The sequence below is a fragment of the Schistocerca cancellata genome, chromosome 1 (assembly GCF_023864275.1).
Source record: "Schistocerca cancellata isolate TAMUIC-IGC-003103 chromosome 1, iqSchCanc2.1, whole genome shotgun sequence".
Taxonomy (NCBI): domain Eukaryota; kingdom Metazoa; phylum Arthropoda; class Insecta; order Orthoptera; family Acrididae; genus Schistocerca; species Schistocerca cancellata.
In genome coordinates, this window is record NC_064626.1 from 1,287,651,550 (window position 1) to 1,287,673,299 (window position 21,750).

Sequence of the window (21,750 nt, forward strand, 5' to 3'; positions counted from 1 at the left end):
ACTTTCTCTTTGACCCGAATTTCTTGGATACAGACAGGACAGTCGCGGGAGGATGCGGCATGGTCACCCCGACAGTTCACACAACGAGGAGACGGAGGTGGACAGTCACCCTCATGGGCATCCCTGCCACAAGTGACACATTTAGCCGCATTGGAACAAGACTGTCGAGTGTGATTGAATAGCTGACACTGGTAGCAGCGCGTAGGTGTCGGGACATAGGGGCGAACAGAAATAACCTCGTAGCCCGCCTTGATGCGCCATGGCAGCTTAACACTATCAAAGGTCAAGAAAAGTGTCCGGGTCGGTACAAGGTCATTGTTGACCTTTTTAATGATCCTATGGACAGCCGTCACGCCCTGCTCAGCAAGGAAAGATTGAATCTCCTCGTCAGTCAATCCGTCGAGGGATCTAGTATAGACCACACCACGAGACGAATTCAAAGTTCGGTGAGCCTCCACCCGGACAGGGAACGTGTACAGGAGTGTGGCCCGAAGCAGTTTTTGTGCCTGAAAGGCGCTCTCAGTTTCTAGTAATAAGGTACCGTTACGCAACCTGGTACAAGATTTGACAGATCCGGCTATGGCATCTACGCCCTTCTGGATAACGAAAGGGTTGACAGAGGAAAAATCCTTTCCGTTCTCAGATCGAGAAACGAGGAGGAACTGTGGGGCAGGCGGTAGTACTTTTCTCACTGGTGGCTGGTCATGTTTCCGTTTTTGGGCAGAAGTCGAGAGAGACGGAGTGAAATCCATTGCAGAGGAATCCCCCATGATTGCCAGCGTCTCCGACGGCGCGCTCCTTCCTTGTGGGGACCCTCTCAGAGGGCACTCCCGCCTTAGGTGAATGTTTACACCTCAGGTCACACCTCCCGAGAAACAGACGGAGGGACCAATCGGCATGGTCAAAAGGTATCAACTCAGGCAATCACCCCTCCCTGGGCCTGGCCTTTACCAAGGGGTACGTGCATGCCTTACATGTCTACCCAGGGCGGGGAATTACGCGTTACCCCGTCACCGGCTACGCGTGCGAACGCGTGGGTCGGCCTTCAGGCGCGCACAGGGAGGAAGGAAGAAGAGGAAAAAGAAGAGAGAGAGGACAGACTGTCTCAAACGCCGAGGCGGAGACCAGAGAAGGCAAGGAGAAGAAGGCAAGGAGAAGAAGGCAATGAGAAGGCAAGGAGAAGAAGGCAATGTGAAGGCAAGGAGAGGAAGGCAATGAGAAGGCAAGGAGAAGAAGACAGGGGAAAGAGTAAGGAAGACAGTGAGGTGGGGAAGAGCAAAGAAAGGAACCAACCAAAGGAAGGAAGAAACGAGAAGTGAAAAAGCAAAATGACCGCAAATAGAGGTTGTGGAACCGTCCGTCTCCGGACGCAGGCGCTAACTACCCCCTTGAGGGGGAGGGACTCCTTTTAGTCGCCTCTTATGACAGGCAGGAATACCTCGGGCCTATTCTAATCCCCGGACCCGCAGGGGGGCCGACAATGAGTGACTGTCGCCACCTCCTCGATCGACGGCTTCAAACCTTCAATCAACCAACAAGGAAGACTGGACGCACGTAAAGTTTTAGAACTGTATGGCAGACCTCAGCTTTTAAAACTGTTCAAATCACAAAATTACAGCAACGTAGCATGAACCTTTGTTGCTCATTGTCCCAATTGCATTACCAAGCAGGGTCCCTTCCTTTTCCGGAATGAACCCGAGTGTCGTTGAAATTCAAACGCCAGTATTAAAGTAACATTATTCTATTTCACTGCTTTAGTTTCAAAGTTCAGTTAAGGTATTCATAGCTGGCTACAATATTCAGATTACACAAGCACAAATTAAGAGTGCGAGTTTTGTTACCGTATTTTAGCTTACCTGTGCCTGCAGCTCAGCTTGGTACGTACTAAATTTTGCTACTGTTAATTGTTCAGAATCATTTAATTCAAGTTCAAAGTTAAATCCCTTATTTCTAAATTGCGTAGATTCAAGTAGCTTTTGAAATGATTGTTGAGGTAGTCCAAGACTAACCGTATTTTACTGAATTTCGATGTGCTTCAGAAAGAAAGCTCACTATTAACTTCAGTCACTAAATTAACTTTCGATTTTCCGGTTTTATTAATTCTTTTGCTAAATTAAGTTAGAGTGTAGCGAAATTTATTACTTCTGACAAACTTTCAGTTTTCACACTACACGCGTCAACCTTCAGTTGCCGCACTTCTAGTGCTAATTATATGTGTAATAACCTTTCTTTTTCAGTTACTATAGTAATCGTCCATAGGACTGGCGACCGTAATTTCCCCCAAATCTCAAATATCTAATTACCGCTAGTTAATTGTTAACGTAACGGCCGCACATTTACTTTCATTATTAACTTTATCCCTTTTCAAAATTAAGTTCCACCAGTTTCATTAGCATTTTTCCTTTCATTTAGATGTAACCCTTTCCTCCCTCTTTCCCGACAGATTAACTTCGGTGACGATTGCTTTTTCCCAAATTTCCATTAGGTACACGCAGTTTAATTTTTCACTGTCATTAAGGTCGATAAGTGAGGGGGAGGTTACATGTTTTCCCTTTACAAACAAAACTATTTTTACTGTGAAATTTTATGCAACTGCTCATTAGCTGCCGAAGTACTGGGTATTCTCATATTTTACTGTTTCTGTTAATACATTTTGCTAAACCAAATATCGCACTAGACTAATTCGGGAACACACTACTGAATAAGTACACAAAATTCTGCTTAAAAAATCTTTTGTTCATAATGAGAAGGAAACCAATGCTTCTGTTGACATGAGTAGTTGCATGAAAGACCGTTATGAATAGTACTTGTTTGGGCTGACTCCAACTACACACTGTAACAACAAAACTGCAAATATCTGGTGAAACACCAGATAAAAATCAACTAATGACTCTTAGAAGGAACAGCCTGTGCATTAATACGGACTATGTCACCAATATTTATGAGGTGCATTTGGTTTTATTTGTATATCATTAAAATTAATGAATCAAAATTAGTGTTACTATTAATTAACTACCTAAACCTACGACGAGATATAAATCTACAGATTGATATCCTGATTTCTTAGACACAATTTCTCATTAGTTTACTTTACTTTTCAACATTAATACTTCAACTCATTATTCAAACTGTGTTTATTTGAAAATCTGGTACCTCTTCCCCCCCTCCCCCAATATGGTGCTGTTGTCTATTATGTAACTTTATTAGTACTGGTTTTATTTTTTGCAGTGGCTGTGAAGTAACTTGCTGCATTCTCCTTTTTCCACCATACTGACCCCCACTCACAACATACATTGCCTTGAAACAGCCACTTGCCGGTGAATTCTACACCCAGTATCCTTTCAGTATATCTGGTTATCTACTCATAGTTTACTTGTGGTCAATACATACCACCAATACTAGTGGCTCCTTGGGAACTATATCCACATGTCTCTCAACTCATGCCCTCTATCAGAACTCCCGCACTTTAGTTCTGCTGTCTTCTCACAATAATTATGCAGCCTTTGAAATCTTGATAAACTATTATTCTAATCTTAAGCCACAGGTCTATAACTACAAACACACACTCTGCAAGCCACTGTTTGGTGCATGGTGGAGGGTACCTCAAACCACTACTATTCATTTCCTTTCATGTTTCACTTGCAAGCAGCACGAGGGAGAAACTTCCATCTATGTGAGCCCATATGAACCCCAATTTCTCTTATCTTCGGGGTCCTTACGTGAAATGTATGTAGGTGGCAGTAGATTTAGTCTGCAGTCAACTTTAAATTCTGGTTCTCTAAATTTTCTCAAGAGTGTTTTGCAAAAAGAATATCTTTCCCCTCCAAGGACTTATATTTCAGTTCACAAAGCACCTCCTTAATGTTCACATGTTGATCAAACACTCTGGTAACAAATGTGGCAGCCCACCTCTGAATTGCTTCAATGTTATCCTTTAATTTAACCTGGTGGTGATCCCACACACTCTAGTAGTACTTTAATATGGGTCGCACTAGTGTTCTATACGTGGTTTCTTCTACAGATGCACCATACTTCCATAAAAGTCGTCCAATAAAGGAAGTCTATCATTCACCTTATTCTCTACCATCCTTATATGGTAGTTCCATTTCATATCATTTTTTAAACATTATGCCTAGGTATTTGATAGATACTACTGTGTCAAGCAGCACACTACTAATGCTGGATTTTAATGTTACTGATCTGCATTAACTTGTATTCTTTTACATTCAGAACAAGCTGCCGTTAATCACACCAACTAGAAATTTTGTGCAAGTGATCTTGTACCTCCTACAGTCACTGAATGACACCACCTACCCGAACACCATTGCATCATTAGCAACCATCCACAGACAGCTGCCCATTTTGTCCATCAGTTCATTTGTGTATATAGAGAGTAAAAGTGATCCTATCACAATATCCTCATCTCTGATAAAAACTATCATGATTGATGACAACATATTCGGCTATATTACTTAACAGACTGAAGTTAAAGAAATTGATTTGTAATTTTCTGGGACTGCTTTTTTACCCTTCTTATTTATAGGGATCAGCTCCACTGTTTTCCAGGTGCACAGTATTTTGTGCTGGGTGAGAATTTGTGATAAATGTAGGCTAAGTAAGAGGCCACTGCAATAGAGTACTTTCTGTAAAACTAAACTGGGATTCCATCAGGACCGGGAGACTTAGCTGTTTTAAATTCTTCCAGTTGCTTCTCTGTGCCACAGATGCCTATTACTACATCCTCCATACAGGGGTCTGTGCAGCTGTCAAATGGCATTAAGTTTGTACAATCCTCTTGTGTGAACAAACGTAAAATTTCAAAGTTCTGCTGACCTTTTGCTGTCTTTTGTTGCTGCACCAGACTGGTCAACAAGTGACCAAATACAAGCCTTTGACCAGATAGCAATTTTACCTAGGACCAGAATTTTCTTGGGTTCTCAGCAAGACTTTTTTTTGTGAGGTATGGCAGTTGTATTTATATGCTTTGTGCATCACTCTTTCTTTCACATATGCATGAATTTCTATATTCTTTTTGTCTGGTGACATTTTCACATCCTTTTTGAACTAAGCATTCAACAGTCACTACTAACTCTGCATTTTCCAAATTTTGTTATTAAACCACAGATGTTTTTTTCAGTCCTTAATCTACTTACTTGGCACGAACTTCTCCCAGAGTGAGAGTTTGCAGTCTGTTTAAACATGGCTCATAATTCCTACGCGCCCATCATACTGCAACTAACTAATGTCCTTTTAATGTCTAATTGGGATGCTAACATCTGCTTATCTGCTCTTTCTAGCAAGAATACACCGCTTGCCGTCTTGATGGTTTATTTACTTTAACAAGCATTGTCACTGAGATGACATCATGATCACTAATCACTGTCTCTCTACCAACACTGTCACACGTTTTCTAGTTCGGAAGAAGAATTTTGTCTGAAATCTTAAATATTTTAGCAGTCCTTTTCATTGTGCCCATCTGTAACTCAATGTCTCCTTTAGGTGGTGAGTAGCAATCTATCCTTTTCATATTATTGTTATTTTATCCTGAAATTTACATTGTTTAAATGCATAACTTGCTATGCTGCTGTTGTGTCACCAAAGGAGGCTGATGCTTTACAATGATATCTAGTCGGCCATTCAAATGAAATGACAACTGTGCTACAGACTTTGTCATTCTGAAGTTTAGTTATTAAAACACGAAATTCACATTTTAAAAACAAAAACATGGAAGGAATTTAAAATTAAACTAAGAAAAAAATGTGGAAAAAGCTGAATATTTATCTTGCTGGTCTGCTGGTGTGTCGCATACAGCAGCTAGAGCCTAACTGTTCACCTACCTTCTCCCATCCATAGCTTACTAAACAAGTTCTACTTTCTACTTGTTTTAGTTGCCCTTTGTGTTTTTGACAATCATTGTTGTTACAGCTGACTCACAGTCAGTTTCACTGTGGACTTCCTTCAAGAGGTCAGGAGTATTTGTTGCCAACACATTTAATACAAGTTGACTAGAAGGTGGTTTATAAATTAAATGTTCGAAGCACTGTTACAAGAACGCATTTGGTATCATTTTACAGGCTATCTAATGACACCAATAATATTGTTACGGCAATTGACTGTCGGGTGATCAAAGCCTCTCCCAATGATGACATTATCATTCGGGAACAAATGTACCAGCAATCTCAAGCTATCCTGAAAGTTGTGTCAAAACTGGAGGTGAGTCTGGTAGTTGATATGATGACTGAATTGTGAGTTATGCCCACCCTTGATACTACTCACTACCTCACATGCTGCTTCAATTTCTCATGAGTTTCTTGTCTACTGTGACAAATACACTACTTCCATTTCCCATTAACCTAAACTTTTGCTACAAACATATATTTGTACCAAAAATCTCACAGTTGTCAATTTCGAGCTTTAGAAACAATTACGTACTTAGAACTATGTGTGCAACACTGCTTATTAGGGATGCTTCAAACACTGGAATTTTTTTCTGAATGCTTTGGCAATTGATAATTAAGTTTTTAACAACAGTTTCTGTAGGGGGTATTTCTTTAGGTCTTACATAATATTTTGTGCTCTCCTCCAGGTATCATTAGCTGGATTGGATGAAGAGCTGTAAAATGTAACAAACCCTTACTTATGCTCCACACAGTCAGGTAAACTGGAACAGCACTTTGATGTGTAGGCCATCCCTGGCCCATCTATGAGGACCCTACAGTTCTTAGCCTTACTGCACAAGTTTATGAAAACACAACCCAGCTTTTCATGGAATCTGAAGATACTACTGCCAATATTTGTAGAAGGTACAAATGTAGTTTACAACTGATTATTTTTTGAGTGATGAAAACAAATACAAATGCACAACATTTGTGGATAAATGCATACATCTAGTTCTACAAGCGATGACATAGCTCAAATTACATTTTTCATTGCACATATTAACATTCAAAAATACTCAATATGTCAAGAAGTATGCAAAAGTTTTGATATAATTGATGAAAGATAATGGGGATAATAGATATATGGATTGGGGCTAAGAAATGAAAGAGGAAGCCGCCTGGTAGAATTTTGCACAGAGCACAACTTAATCATAGCTAACACTTGGTTTAAGAATCATGATAGAAGGCTGTATACATGGAAGAACCCTGGAGATACTAAAAGGTATCAGATAGATTATATAATGGTAAGACAGAGATTTAGGAACCAGGTTTTAAATTGTAAGACATTTCCAGGGGCAGATGTGGACTCTGACCACAATCTATTGGTTATGACCTGTAGATTAAAACTGAAGAAACTGCAAAAAGGTGGGAATTTAAGGAGATGGGACCTGGATAAACTGAAAGAACCAGAGGTCGTACAGAGTTTCAGGGAGAGCATAAGGGAACAATTGACAGGAATGGGGGAAAGAAATACAGTAGAAGAAGAATGGGTAGCTTTGAGGGATGAAGTAGTGAAGGCAGCAGAGGATCAAGTAGGTAAAAAGACCAGGGCTAATAGAAATCCTTGGGTAACAGAAGAAATATTGAATTTAATTGATGAAAGGAGAAAATATAAAAATGCAGTAAATGAAGCAGGCAAAAAGGAATACAAACGTCTCAAAAATGAGATCGACAGAAAGTGCAAAATGGCTAAGCAGGAATGGCTAGAGGACAAATGTAAGGATGTAGAGGCGTATCTCACTAGGGGTAAGATAGATACTGCCTACAGGAAAATTAAAGAGACTTTTGGAGATAAGAGAACCACTTGTATGAACATGCAAGAGCTCAGATGGAAACCCAGTTCTAAGCAAAGAAGGGAAAGCAGAAAGGTGGAAGGAGTATATAGAGGGTCTATACGAGGGCGATGCACTTGAGGACAATATTATGGAAATGGAAGAGGAGGTAGATGAAGATGAAATGGGAGATACGATACTGCGTGAAGAGTTTGACAGAGCACTGAAAGACCTGAGTCGAAACAAGGCCCCCGGAGTAGACAACATTCCATTGGAACTACTGACGGCCTTGGGAGAGCCAGTCCTGACAAAACTCTACCATCTGGTGAGCAAGATGTATGAAACAGGCGAAATACCCTCAGACTTCAAGAAGAATATAATAATTCCAATCCCAAAGAAAGCAGGTGTTGACAGATGTGAAAATTACCGAACAATCAGTTTAATAAGCCACAGCTGCAAAATACTAACACGAATTCTTTACAGACGAATGGAAAAACTAGTAGAAGCCGACCTCGGGGAAGATCAGTTTGGATTCCGTAGAAATACTGGAACACGTGAGGCAATACTGACCTTACGACTTATCTTAGAAGAAAGATTAAGGAAAGGAAAGGCAAACCTACGTTTCTAGCATTTGTAGACTTAGAGAAAGCTTTTGACAATGTTGACTGGAATACTCTCTTTCAAATTCTGAAGGTGGCAGGGGTAAAATACAGGGAGCGAAAGGCTATTTACAATTTGTACAGAAACCAGATGGCAGTTATAAGAGTCGAGGGGCAGGAAAGGGAAGCAGTGGTTGGGAAGGGAGTAAGACAGGGTTGTAGCCTCTCCCCGATGTTATTCAATCTGTATATTGAGCAAGCAGTAAAGGAAACAGAAGAAAAATTCGGAGTAGGTATTAAAATCCATGGAGAAGAAATAAAAACTTTGAGGTTCGCCGATGACATTGTAATTCTGTCAGAGACAGCAAAGGACTTGGAAGAGCAGTTGAACGGAATGGATGGTGTCTTGAAGGGCAGATATAAGATGAACATCAACAAAAGCAAAACGAGGATAATGGAATGTAGTCGAATTAAGTCGGGTGATGCTGAGGGAATTAGATTAGGAAATGAGACACTTAAAATAGTAAAGGAGTTTTGCTATTTGGGGAGCAAAATAACTGATGATGGTCGAAGTAGAGAGGATATAAAATGTAGACTGGCAATGGCAAGGAAAGTGTTTCTGAAGAAGAGAAATTTGTTAACATCGTGTATAGATTTAAGTGTCAGGAAGTCATTTCTGAAAGTATTTGTATGGAGTGTAGCCATGTAGGGAAGTGAAACATGGACGGTAAATAGTTTGGACAAGAAGAGAATAGAAGCTTTCGAAATGTGGTGCTACAGAAGAATGCTGAAGATTAGATGGGTAGATCACATAACTAATGAGGAAGTATTGAATAGGATTGGGGAGAAGAGAAGTTTGTGGCACAAATTGACTAGAAGAAGGGATCGGTTTGTAGGACATGTTCTGAGGCATCAAGGGATCACCAATTTAGTATTGGAGGGCAGCGTGGAGGGTAAAAATCGTAGGGGGAGAACAAGAGATGAATACACTAAGCAGATTCAGAAGGATGTAGGTTGCAGTAGGTACTGGGAGATGAAGAAACTTGCACAGGATAGAGTAGCATGGAGAGCTGCATCAAACCAGTCTCAGGACTGAAGACCACAACAACAACAATGGGGATAAAAAGACAAACAGCACATTTAGTTTCTATGAAAAATGTTAGAATCTAGGATTTCGAAGCAAATTTATATGACACACAGGGTCTCATTTGTACACAGAGGAGAACTGATCATCATCTCACACATGTAAATAAACATGCAAGCAGAAGGTAGCTTCTACTGAAGTGCTTTAAACTTACCTTATATACTACTGCGTAAAAGAAGTTCCACTATTATATACTACTGCATCAAAGAAGTTCCACTAGCAAATATCGAGCACTGATGTAGATGACAAGATCTAAAATCGTGGAGCACCACATTTCTTCCACTTGACGTGTCTGCTAATGTCATCATCAGAAAGTAATTCAGTTTACTTGAAATACTTACAGTCTGTGGACTGCTTTCACTCTGCATATTGTCCTTTGAGGTGCCAGCAACAGGTGAGAAGTGAAGGGGACGTGCTGCTACATGGGGGGAAGCCAGGGTATTATCTTCCTCTTGCTGTAGCTCTTCTGTCTTAAGCTATTTTACAACAAAAGTTAGCAGTTATGTGAAGGGACTACATTACCAGTAATTAAGAGTAATATGATTACTTAAATTTCTACGTGGCATAATACTAATTTACCAAGGATGGTCCTGTTGCTCGTTTTCCACATAGCTGACTTACCTAGCAAGGATTTTCCGTTTAACGTGTGCAACTAGCCATTTATCACATTAACAAATTGTTGCCAGAGGCAAAAGAGACAACAAGTGACTGAAAAAAATAATAAATAAAAAAAAAATACAAAAGTTTGATCAAAACTTGAACTTCGGACATCTTGATTTGCAGTCTGGTAAAAACTTTTTGGAGAAGTAAAGAATGAGGTATAGTTGCACATAAACAAGTAGTAATAAAAATATTGGAATTACACACTGCACAGGAAGTTAACTTCCCGTAATGACTTTGTTCATCTAGGGTTTATTGTGATGCTGCAAATCCTCGACAAAGTCCACAGCAGTGAGTACGGTTCCTGTACCTAGTCAGAGCCTCAATCTGCTATTATGTGGTCATGGTTAGTGCTAGATTTTACAATACTTGTGACATGTACCTTGATTTTAGTTTTTCTGTAGCAGTTCCCTATACTAGTCTTATAACCTTATTTTCAGTGCAATTCCATTTCCGAACTGTCTCAAAGTCTTATCAACTCTCTCCTACAATCTACTTTCTTCTACAGGTGAATGAGGATCCTCACCCTCAACAGGCAACAGAAATGTCTTAAACTACTCCCTTTAGGCCCTTTTCTTTTTATCTTTTACCTTTTCCCACATCTAACTTTCTTTTGTCCCTTCAAAAGTTCTCATTCAGTTTTTACAGCACCAACAATTGCCTGAAGAGTTCAAATTTTCACCTCTTGTTCTACAATCTTCTTTCTCGTCTTTTAAGCATTACCTACATACCAATGAAAGCATCTAATTCATAATCCATTATTTGTCCCAGTGGAACCACAATGCACAACCCCTATGCACCAATCCTTAGCTAAGCTGTGGCAGGATGCACATTTATCACTCATTGTAATACTTTTATACAAGGGTTGGAACTTTAATAGTGGCAACTACTTATTTACAGCTCATACAAAATAGATTCATGTTACAAAGTTTTACTGACCTTCAAAGTAGTCACCAGCATTGTGTATAACCCGCTGCCAGCGATGTGGAAGTCATAGGATACTCTCAGCAGTGCCAGTTGTGTTGACAATTTGAGCGGCGCGGTCTATTACCCGACAAATTTGTAGCAGTTCTGAAGCAAATACCGTGAAGTGTTTTCTTCAGTTTAGAAATCTATGCTGTTCATTTTTGGAACACAACCTATGACCAGCTTAGAGACAGAAGTGATGACACTTTCTGCAGGACATGACCATCATTTTGCAGGACAATGCTCAAGCATGTACAGTGCAAGTTGTTACTTATTAGTTTGACTGATGGGGCTGCTAAGTGCTATACCACCTACTGCACTCCCCCGACTTAAGACCTCATATGTTCAATTCGATTTCTAAACTGAAGGAAACACTTTACGGCATTCGCTTCAGAATTGCTACAAATTCATCAGGCAATAGACCGCACTGCTTAAACTGTCAACACAACTGCAACTGCTAAGAGTATCCTACGATTTCCACATTGCTGGCAACGGGTTATACAAAATACTGGTGACTACTCTGAAGGTCAGTGAAACTTCGAAACACGTATCTATTTTGTACATGCTGTAAATAAATAGTTGCCACAATTAAAGTTCCAACCCTCATAAATAATTACACAGATATATATATATATATATGCATTTTTACATACTGGAGCCTTTTACAGTTGTGCTTATATCTCGGGGGGACCTACCAGTCACAACTTCTAATAATTTCTCTAGCAAACACGAAGTACTCAGACATATAGCCTTAAAAATGGAACAGAGATGCATATACATAAATCTGAAGTAAGTTTATCCTGTGTTGTCATACAATAAATGTAAACTTTAGCATGAGATCTCCCTTCTCACAAACTTTTCATTTTTAGTGAATAATATTTCTGGGAATGTGAACATTCATTATATGAACTGGAACAGGCACTAACACACTTCTTTACTAATCAATATGAATGAACTTAATTGTTAAAAGCAGATTAATAATTTAACTTAAAGGCTGCTCAAAATGACAAGTGTTTGCATAACTTCTTGTATGTTTGTGGCTCCACTTCAAGATCACATTTGTATGGTTACATAGTGAGTTGGCGTCTTCAAAGCTGATATTAGCCTACGCGAAACTATAGTGATTACAGGAAAGAAGGTCCTAGTTTAACATAACCCTGATTTTGATACCAAAGCAGATGGAGAACTAGTTTAAGGGGCATGGGCGGAGAGCTAAATAATCAATGGAATACTCAGGAAAATGACACCGGCATTTATCTTATCTGATTTAAGGAAATAATGGAAAAGCTAAACCTGATAATCAAATGGTGATATAAGCCCATCTCCTAGTGCCACTTCTCACTCATTAATATCAGTAATTACACTCCAATGTAGGTTTTGATGTTTTGCATGACGCAATCTTGATGGATAAGATATTACATAAGGTTAAAAGTGCAGAGCCTTATATATATATGTAACATCTTACTCAATGTCACACTACGATAAAATAACCATCAACCAAAAACTGTGTACAAGATAATAGTAATTTGCACCCTTACACGTACCTTTCTTGGAATTTTTATGCCTCCAAATTTTTCCCATATCTGGCGCTTAATCTCGGACAAAGGCTGAACACAGAAAAAAAAAAGACTGTACAATTTTACAGTACAAGTTGTATAATTCTGCACATTATTATTGTTTCTAGAAGTAAAAGCTAATGTAAACTAAAAATCTAAATACTGTCACTGAGTACGTGTCTCAGTTCCACACAGAGATTTTTTCCCAAACAAATTATATTTCTTTGATAGGTGTGCCACGTATTACAGTGGTTTGTAGTTGATACAACTTGTGATCTCTCAGATTTTCTCAGCATGATTAATGGCGTGCCTCCAACATTCTTGACAAGTTACTGTTTCCAATTTATGCAGAACAATTTGATAGCCAACCTGATATCTTCAGGCACCTGGAGTCCAACCAGGCTCAACTATAGTTGGTTTTCGTGCCACTGTTTATAGTGGAATTCAATTACAAACACTCTTATGCCCTTTGCAAAATACAAATTCTCTCAGCTTTGGTGGATGTGATGGAGAGTTTTTAATAAATTCAGTGCCAATCTCCAAATATTATTTAAATTTAAATCTCTTACCCTAATCATACGATGATACTGGTATCGTGGTGTAAACGCCAAGTTTCTGGGATAGCTTAAATAAGGAGTCTATCGAAATAAAGAAGTCAGAAAACCTAACAAACAGGGATGGAGGTACCAATTTAAATAATGCTTTGAGGTCTGACATTCAATTTATTAAAACCTCACCAGCCATCACATCACATCCACCAGAGCTGGATAACATGAATTTTTGTTTTGCAGAATATGAGTGCAAGTTCTGAAAACGAAAGAGCATCAAAAGGAGTGCTATGTGTTGGATATCGAACTGGCGGCATGAGACCAAAACAGTTCACAGTCTACCTGGGGTCCAGGCAGTGAGTACATACAATAGCAGAAGTCGCAGCATTTGAAGTGGACGGCTAGGTCAGTTGTCAAAATACTGTGCATAAAATCGAAACACCAACTCAGCAGGACACGCAGAAGCACACCAATGATTCATGTCAGTGATATGGCAATTACTAAAATTCTATTATTATTATTATTAGCATGCTTGCATACCATCAAATGAGGTGATAATTTGAGTGTGAAGCTTTACGTACAGGATTTATCATCAGTTACTATTTCTTCTAGAAAGTATGGTTGTCTGCCTTACAAAGCTCTTCCGTGGTTCTAATCATTCCCTAGCCTTGTGATTAACATTCATGATCTTTGGCACAAGGTGAACACTAACATTAGATTAGCTGCTAGGTGCAGTATCAGGTGGCTGTGCTGAAGGGGTAGGGGGGAGAGGGGGGGAAATGGGAGAGGAGAGATGAAAAGGAGGGGAATGGGACTTGCACGTATGTGCATTGGTGGGATCATGGCCCCAAGTTGCATTCAAAGGTACAATATTGAAATCCTAACTGAAACTACGGTAGGAGACAAATGTTTTAAACAGTTTCACCTAGGATCACAATGACAGCAGCTATTATTTTTTGTTGTCGTTTGATTTAATACTCTTCTGATGTGTATGCTCATGTTTGTGTGTGTGTGTGTGTGTGTGTGTGTGTGTGTGTGTGTGTGTGTGTGTGTGTGTGTGTGTGTGTATGCGCGCGCGCCCGCCCGCTCGCTCTGCCGGTTGACTGCTATTGTTAAGCTTGTTCCATCAAAAGTTATTTTTTGTACACATCAGGGTGGATAGCTAACTTGGTATGGTACTTGGCCAAAGAATGCCAACGTCTCTGTTTGAAGCCTGACCAATTATTTCGCCTGACCAATTATTTCAAGCATATATTTGTAATGATGACCACTACATTAAGGGACATTTTTGCACATAGAAATACAAAAAACTCAATCTCATTTTTATGTTATAAAAATACCCAATTTCATATTAACAATCAATTATTGACAACATTATTTAATTGAATAGATAAAAAAATCTACGCACCAAGCAGCAGCAGAACACACACACAAAAGACGGTTGTAATTAGCAAGCTTTTAGAGCCAGTTGCTTCTTCTTCAGGCAAGAGGGTTGAAGGGAAAGGAAGATGGCTGAAGGAAAAGGACTGGAGAGGTATAGAAAAAGGGGTAGATTTCGGAAAAGTCACCCAGAACCGCAGGTCTGGGGGGACTTACTGTACGGGATGAAAAGGAAAGATTTTCCTTCATATTCCGTACAGTAAGTCTCCCCTGACCAACGGTTCTGGGTGACTTAGCCAAATCTGCCCCTTTTCCTAGACCTCTCCAGTCCTTTTCCTTCACTACTCTTCCTTCTCTTCAACCTTTCTACCCGAAGAAGGAGCCACTGGCTCCAAAAGCTTGACAAGTACAACTGTCTTTTATGTGTGTGTGCTGCTGCTGCTGCTGCTGACCTAATCTCGTATCTTAGCCAACAGGACTTCCCATATTACCTTCCACAGTGAGTATTAAACAATTGCAGAGCATAATAACTGATGTTAGACTTCAGTGCCAGTGGAATATGGGTGTATTTTAAATGCACATCCACCTTGTTGTCATTTTTTAGGGCTTACATTCTCACATTGCAGAACCAGATACAGGTTTTTATATAAAAATTGCTTAAGATTTTTTTAACCCAAAGCTGCCAAAAAATCAGGGAGGCACACTTTCAACAGTTCCACTATGGAGTCAAACAAAATACTATCATTTCTGGAAGTATTATATTGGTGATAGTAAAACTTTACCACTGTTGATTGGCAAAATGTGTAAATCTCCAGACTAAATTACATCAAAATCCTTTATGGTGATGCGAGAAAATTTTCAAAATTAGACCACTTGATATGGCATGGCCCTATTACAATATGTCAGCTGGAAGCCAGAGTCCCATTCAACTGAGACACTGAAGTCATTTGTACTAGTCAACTCTTTCTTAGTAATATGCATCAAACAAGTGGAAAATTCAGGATGGAATGTAACAATATTATGAAAAGGAAAATTGCCACTCACCATAAAGCAGAGATGCTGAGTTGCAGATAGGCATAACAGAAAGACTGTCACAAATAAAGCTTTTGACGAAGGCCTCACGGGCTGAAAGCTTTATCTGTGACAGTCTTTTTGTTGTGCCTATCTGTGACACAGCATCTCTGCTATATGGTGAGTGGCAACTTTCCTTTTCATAATATTTGGTAGTAATCAAAGTCAAGCATCTATACCTCCTGAAAATTAGGCTCATGTTTATTATGAAAACAATATCACCTCTCAGCATATTTACCATTTACCCTGAATTTCCTTGTATACTTTACAAAATGAGCTACAATGTCAGCTATAAGAGTATTTGAAATTTTTCTCACTGTGCTCAATCGTCTCTTCTTTTCTTCAGGCTCCAGCTTCTCAAATTCTGGTATACTGTCAATCCATCTCTTCCAGTTCTTCCTAGTTGTAGGTGAAGGGTTGGGTTTAAAGACTTGTCCATATGGTGTCTCTGGCGTAGACATGTAGTTTGGAGGCTTTGGGGTTGCTTCATTTGGATCAAATGTCCAACCATTATTGGGTGTTACATTTGCATTGTCAGTGACTGACGATATTAACGTCCTTATCGGCGTTTCCTGGCTGAATGGTGAAAAGCCTAAGTTCTGAACAGTTCCCATAGGATTTCCAGCAGGTGTTGATGGAGAGTTAACTGGTCCAGTTGTCCTGCGTCTCTCCCTTTCATTTGTTGTTGGTACCTTAGCTGTATCAGGTGGACCCATTGATTTTCTTGCACTGTCTGAACTTCTTGTAACATTTACAGAAGGTACAGTTTCTTCAACAACCAAAGCTGCAGCTTGCGGCTTATTCTCCTCAGCATTCAGTATTTCCTTTGGTAGTGTTACAGGTGTGCCAACCTTACTGTGATTAACATCAGAGCCTCTCCCAGAGGAATGACTTCCTTCAACCTCTGAAATTTCAGGAAAGAAACTTTTAGTGTAATGATGAGAGTGATTCACATAAAATAAACAAAAGAGAACTTGCTGACGGACTGCAACTATGTACCACTGAGACATTGAAGCATGGATCGTTGTCAAGGTAAAAACATCTTTATTGTTACTCAATCCTATATACAAAACATGGATAGCTACAGTCACATATATATCAACAAATTTTTATGCCTAGTAGTATCAGCCTGGTTGATAAGGACCTCGGGTTTAGTATGAGTCTACAATTTTAATTTTTCATAAAGTTTCATTTTATCATTTTCTCCACTGCAGAATGAAGTTTGATTTTAAAAACAAGCAATAAGAACTAAAAGCATGTAATTTATTTTTATTAGCTCTTGTGGAATGCAGCAACTAAATAATACTTTAAATGCTGAATCAAGGATTAGGATTTTAGGAAAGTGATATGGTGATGAAGCCAGTAGAAGGTAATGGAGGAAGTCTGGGGGAAGTAAAATAGTTGCAGGAGACCGAAGTTGTCACTTGCCACAACCGCAGCTGACTGCTGCTCGGTTACAGAAGAGACACATACACAATGGGTCACTTCACAAGTGCTTTTTATGTGTAACTTGGAGCCACTGCAAGGTATGGCAAAAATGGGAGATCCTCTGTCGACAACTGATTTTAACTGACCATTGACTGAACTGCAGCAGACATGGCATTTTGTAGCCCTGAATTTAAACACGTGTCCTAACCTACCCACAACCTCGAGATGTGCAATGTATACGAGAAAATGGTGATCAACAACCTGTGGCAGATCTAAAGTCATGATCACTTTGTTCATGGTGTTTAAGGCTATCCTCCATGAACAAACTCTAGATAGAAAATTTTCAGTTTCAGTGGTAAAAGCAAACTGTAAGTTCTTGTTGTCATTGGTTACCTGAAACTATTCTTACACTGGATAAATGGGCTGCCACACTACCAGCTGATGAGCAAACCTGGTCCATACTTCATTGCAGGTAATTGGCGACACTAGCAGACTTTGAACGAGAAAAAGAAAAATGATATGAAGAAAATAAGAGTTAACAAAAAGTCAACGCAATGATGAAAATATCGCGGCAAAATATTAAAAAAAATTACACTTAAGCCAATTAAATGAATAAAAATAATAATCAAAGTCTTTTGGTTAGATTTTTAGGGGAAAAAAAGAAGGAACACTGGGTTACGCAATTACACTTCAGGAAGTTGTTTACCTATGGGTGACCTAGTGGCAACAATTAATTACAGCCTTCAAAAACTGCTTCACACAATGTCCTGTGAAGCTTATTTACTGTAAGTTGATCTCTGTGATTACAACAACAATACATGTGGCACTGAACTGTATCTTAAGTGGAAGAATACAGTAGTATTTGGTTAGTGTTGTGTATGAAATGATTATTTTGTCATCAGTGTGTGTGTGTTTCTACCATGTGTAATGCAATATGAAACTAACTAACTACAGAGACACACCCAGGACCTGCGACCCAAACACATCAAGAAAGAAAGGCAGACAAGGAATTGGAAATGAACTGACAAGTTCTTGTGGCAGTTTGGCAACTGCAAACAGTTCAGGTGTGACGTTGAGGGCTCTGGTTGGAGGAAATCAGTTAGAACACATGACGTGTCAACTATCCAGACATTTGATCTGACCGTAGTTTGTACGTAGTAATGATACTATGTAGTATCTCACATTTTTGCAATTTCAACAGTTTATTGATTGGGACCCGTAATCTTCTTATTTCATGAAATGTTTATTACAGATCTGTTACAGTGGCATTACATATATTTTGGCAATGGTTCATTCTCGAGCCTGACATATTGAGGCTGCACTAAAAGTGCCTCATTTTAATAACAAACACCTAAAATTGACAATACAGGTATCATACAGGGACAGTATGAACATATGCTCACTATACATGTCCATATGTCAAACATTCTCTGCAGTTGTCAAAGTGTTGTACTTCAGTAGATGCAGCTGCTTCCCCCTAAAAACTCTGTCAGAATGCTGTGCACCATCCACATGTATTCAAGTGACATAATTCTGAAAACCCTAGTTATTAAAAGCAAGAATTACGAGTATTTTGTTAACTGCTTATTGCTGTAAAATATTGCCTGTACATTATGTAAACTGTATCAAGGAGGACATACTTTGTAAGGATTAATGTCTTCCATAAGATGAACGCTGTCATATAATTTAACAAATTTCTTCGTTTGTGATGGTTTCCGTGCCAGTAATAACGCTACAACATTGTGTGCTGAGAAAGATGTCCAATGGAAAGTATGCAGACATGCAAAAGGAATAGCTTTTCCGTGAGCCTAGGGTTGCTGGTTGGAAGGTGAGGCATAATGTTCAAAGTCTGGCTCTTCATGCGTTAAGAACTACAAGTTTTTCAATGTCTTCTACATGAATATTGAACAGTGACATAGGAAAAGTGTAATTAGTAATTTATAGATTGTTGTGAAGTTTTTGATGTGCCACTAGTGCATTCTTTTGTATAGGGATTTTTACAACCAAAGTTGATCAACATTATTGTACAAATTAATTACAATTTTTTAGTATTTTTTACAGTTTCTCTTTGCACCGGCCCAGAGTATTCACACTTTTAGTGTTTATTGTCCCCTACAAACCAAAGACAATGCCATGTTGGGGTAGCCTGCATACTTATATGAGAGCCCAATTGTAAATGCAAACAGATCGCAGAGTTATCTGTGGGGAGCCCAGACCAATGTATACTTCCTGAAGAGGCTCGGCAGCTTTTTCAGTAGCTGCATGGGCAACAGTCCGGGTGATTTACTGACCTAGCCTTGTAACGTTAGCTAATAAGGCAGGGTTTGAACTGAAATCAGAAAAAAATTGAGGACTTTTAATCATCTTTCTTTTACTGACAATAGTTGCAATCAATGCTCTAGTGAGTTCAAGAATAAAGTAAATGTGCATCGTGTATAGGTAATTATCATGTTTTCTGTAAAATCCATTAGATGGGCCTCATAATAATTTGAATATCTGCATCCTGTAGCTTTCCAGTACCAAGTTTGACCTGCTGACGATACATCTCTCCTGCCACATGACCCAGCTCCATCCTCATCATCATTGGGTTTCGATAGCCGCTGAGAAACAATCCAGCATATGCCATTTTAACTTTGAACGATCTGGTTTGTAATTCACATTTTTAAGCTGAAAGAATCTTGCTGTGAGAATTCTACATATTTGTATCCCCTTTACCATGAAATTGCTCATGATATTATGAGTTTTGCAATATAATTTGTGGGCATAGCACTCTGTCAAGGGCAGCAACCAAGCAATTTACCTTTACCTTTGTTACTTTTATTGTTATTTTTTAATGTTAGCTGATATGAGGACAGAAAGAAAGAGAACGTGATCTGACAGTTTTATCATCAACACCAAAAACAGGTATCTACCACTGCCAGAGTTAAGTGGAAAAGAGCCTCAGGTAGAACAAGGAGCAGGAAATGTGCAGCACACTTCAACCGAGGTCAAGAAGCCTAGGAATGTACAAAGTGTTTGGAAGAAGAAAGTGCTGCTGCTAGGTAGTAGCCATGGGCGAGGTGTAGGCCCTCAGTTACAGGAAAGTTTAGGGGCGGCATACCAGGCCACCAGTATCTTCAAGCCAAATGCAAGGCTAAGTCATATGATAGAGGACCTAGGGTCTTTATGTAAGGACTTCACAAAAGACGACCATGTAGTGATAGTGGTTGGGGCAGGAAACAGTTTGCACAGGGATGGGGCGTATGACAGGTGGTGACCTGACAAGATAGCTTCCTTGACTCTGGCACCAGCGTACACTTTGTTGAGCTGTTCCGGCATCATGATCGACCACACCTTGATGGAGCTGTGAGGTGAATCACTGTGGGGTTAGGAATGGCTATGAGGACAACCAACTTTGCTCATGTTTCTCTGGTGCCTGTCAGGACTATCAACAGATGTGGTTTCACTAGGTATGGCCTACACCTAAATAGAAGTGGGAAGGGGAGATTGGTACAGTTGATTCATGAAAGTATAGGGGGTGAATCTCGGGTCACACATGGTCAAATACCTGTTATAATAGGTAGGGAACGTAGGTCTTTTTTTAGGATAAATCCAGACAGCAGGTTCCCCTGTCTAAAGAGTATCTCCAGCAGTTTAAAAAGTACTGAAACAATCACTCACAAATATTTTAACAATTCAAATATCACATATACCAGATGTCACAAAGAAAAATGAACCATTGGAAAGAGTAATGTGGGGCATTTCGCAGACTTAACAATCCTCCGTCAAAACATGCAATCAATAAAGAATAAAATACAACTATTAGAAGTTGAGTTACAATCTTTGAATTGCACTGTAATTTGTATTACTGAGCACTGGTGTAGAGACACAGAAATCCAACATGTAGTATTATCATTGTATGAAAGGGCAAACTTTTACTGCAGAACTACTTCAAGGGGTGGAGGATCATGCATTTATATCAGGAAAGGAACACAGTTCAAATCAATACATGACCTCAGTACAGTAAGTGAAGACAAACACTTTGAAGTATCAGCTATTGAATTAACAGGGCTTGATACCCCCAAGAAATTAATCAGTTTGTGTGTGTATAGATCTCCCAGTGGTAGTGTGGACAATTTTTTCAATAAATTAACAGAAGTTCTAGATAAAGCCTCAAGTACAAAGGTCCACATAATTCTGTGTGTGGACATTAACATCAACACTAATATCATAAATGAATCCAGCAGCACCTTCATAACCATCCCTCAAAGTTTTGGCATGTCCCTATTCTTCAATAGTGCAACAAGGGTTACCACAATGACGAAGAAGCTTGCACAGGATAGAGTAGCATGGAGAGCTGCATCAAACCAGTCTCAGGACTGAAGACGACAATGACAACAACAACAACAACAACAACAACAACAACAACAGGGCATGAGATGGCAGCACACAACTAGCTCACACTAATTGGGCAGGGATAATAGGAAAAGGGTGGTGCGCGCACACCATCTGGTGGGGGGACGGCGAGTTATCTTAGGTCTAGGCCAGGGAGGTTACGGGAGCAAAGGACGTGCTGTTAAGGATAGCTCCCATATTCACAGCTCAGGAAAGCTGGTGGTGGTGGTGGTGGGGAGGACCCACATGGCATGGGTTCTGAAGCAGCCATTGAAATCTCACATGTTGTCCTGTGCTGCATGTGGTACCACTG

General features: G+C 39.5%; 1 protein-coding gene across 2 annotated transcripts in view; it reads right to left on the reverse strand.

The window, feature by feature from the left end:
• Positions 1-21,750, reverse strand: part of LOC126095167 (DNA topoisomerase 2-binding protein 1-A-like) — a 304,515-nt gene that overhangs the window by 35,412 nt on the left and 247,353 nt on the right. For both annotated transcript variants that reach the window (XM_049909903.1, XM_049909895.1), the window contains exons 16-18: positions 15,953-16,539; positions 12,625-12,687; positions 9,796-9,930 (exon numbers count right to left, since the gene is read on the reverse strand). In XM_049909903.1, the coding sequence (XP_049765860.1) occupies positions 9,796-9,930; positions 12,625-12,687; positions 15,953-16,539 (785 nt within the window). The remainder of the gene's footprint in view (positions 1-9,795; positions 9,931-12,624; positions 12,688-15,952; positions 16,540-21,750) is intronic.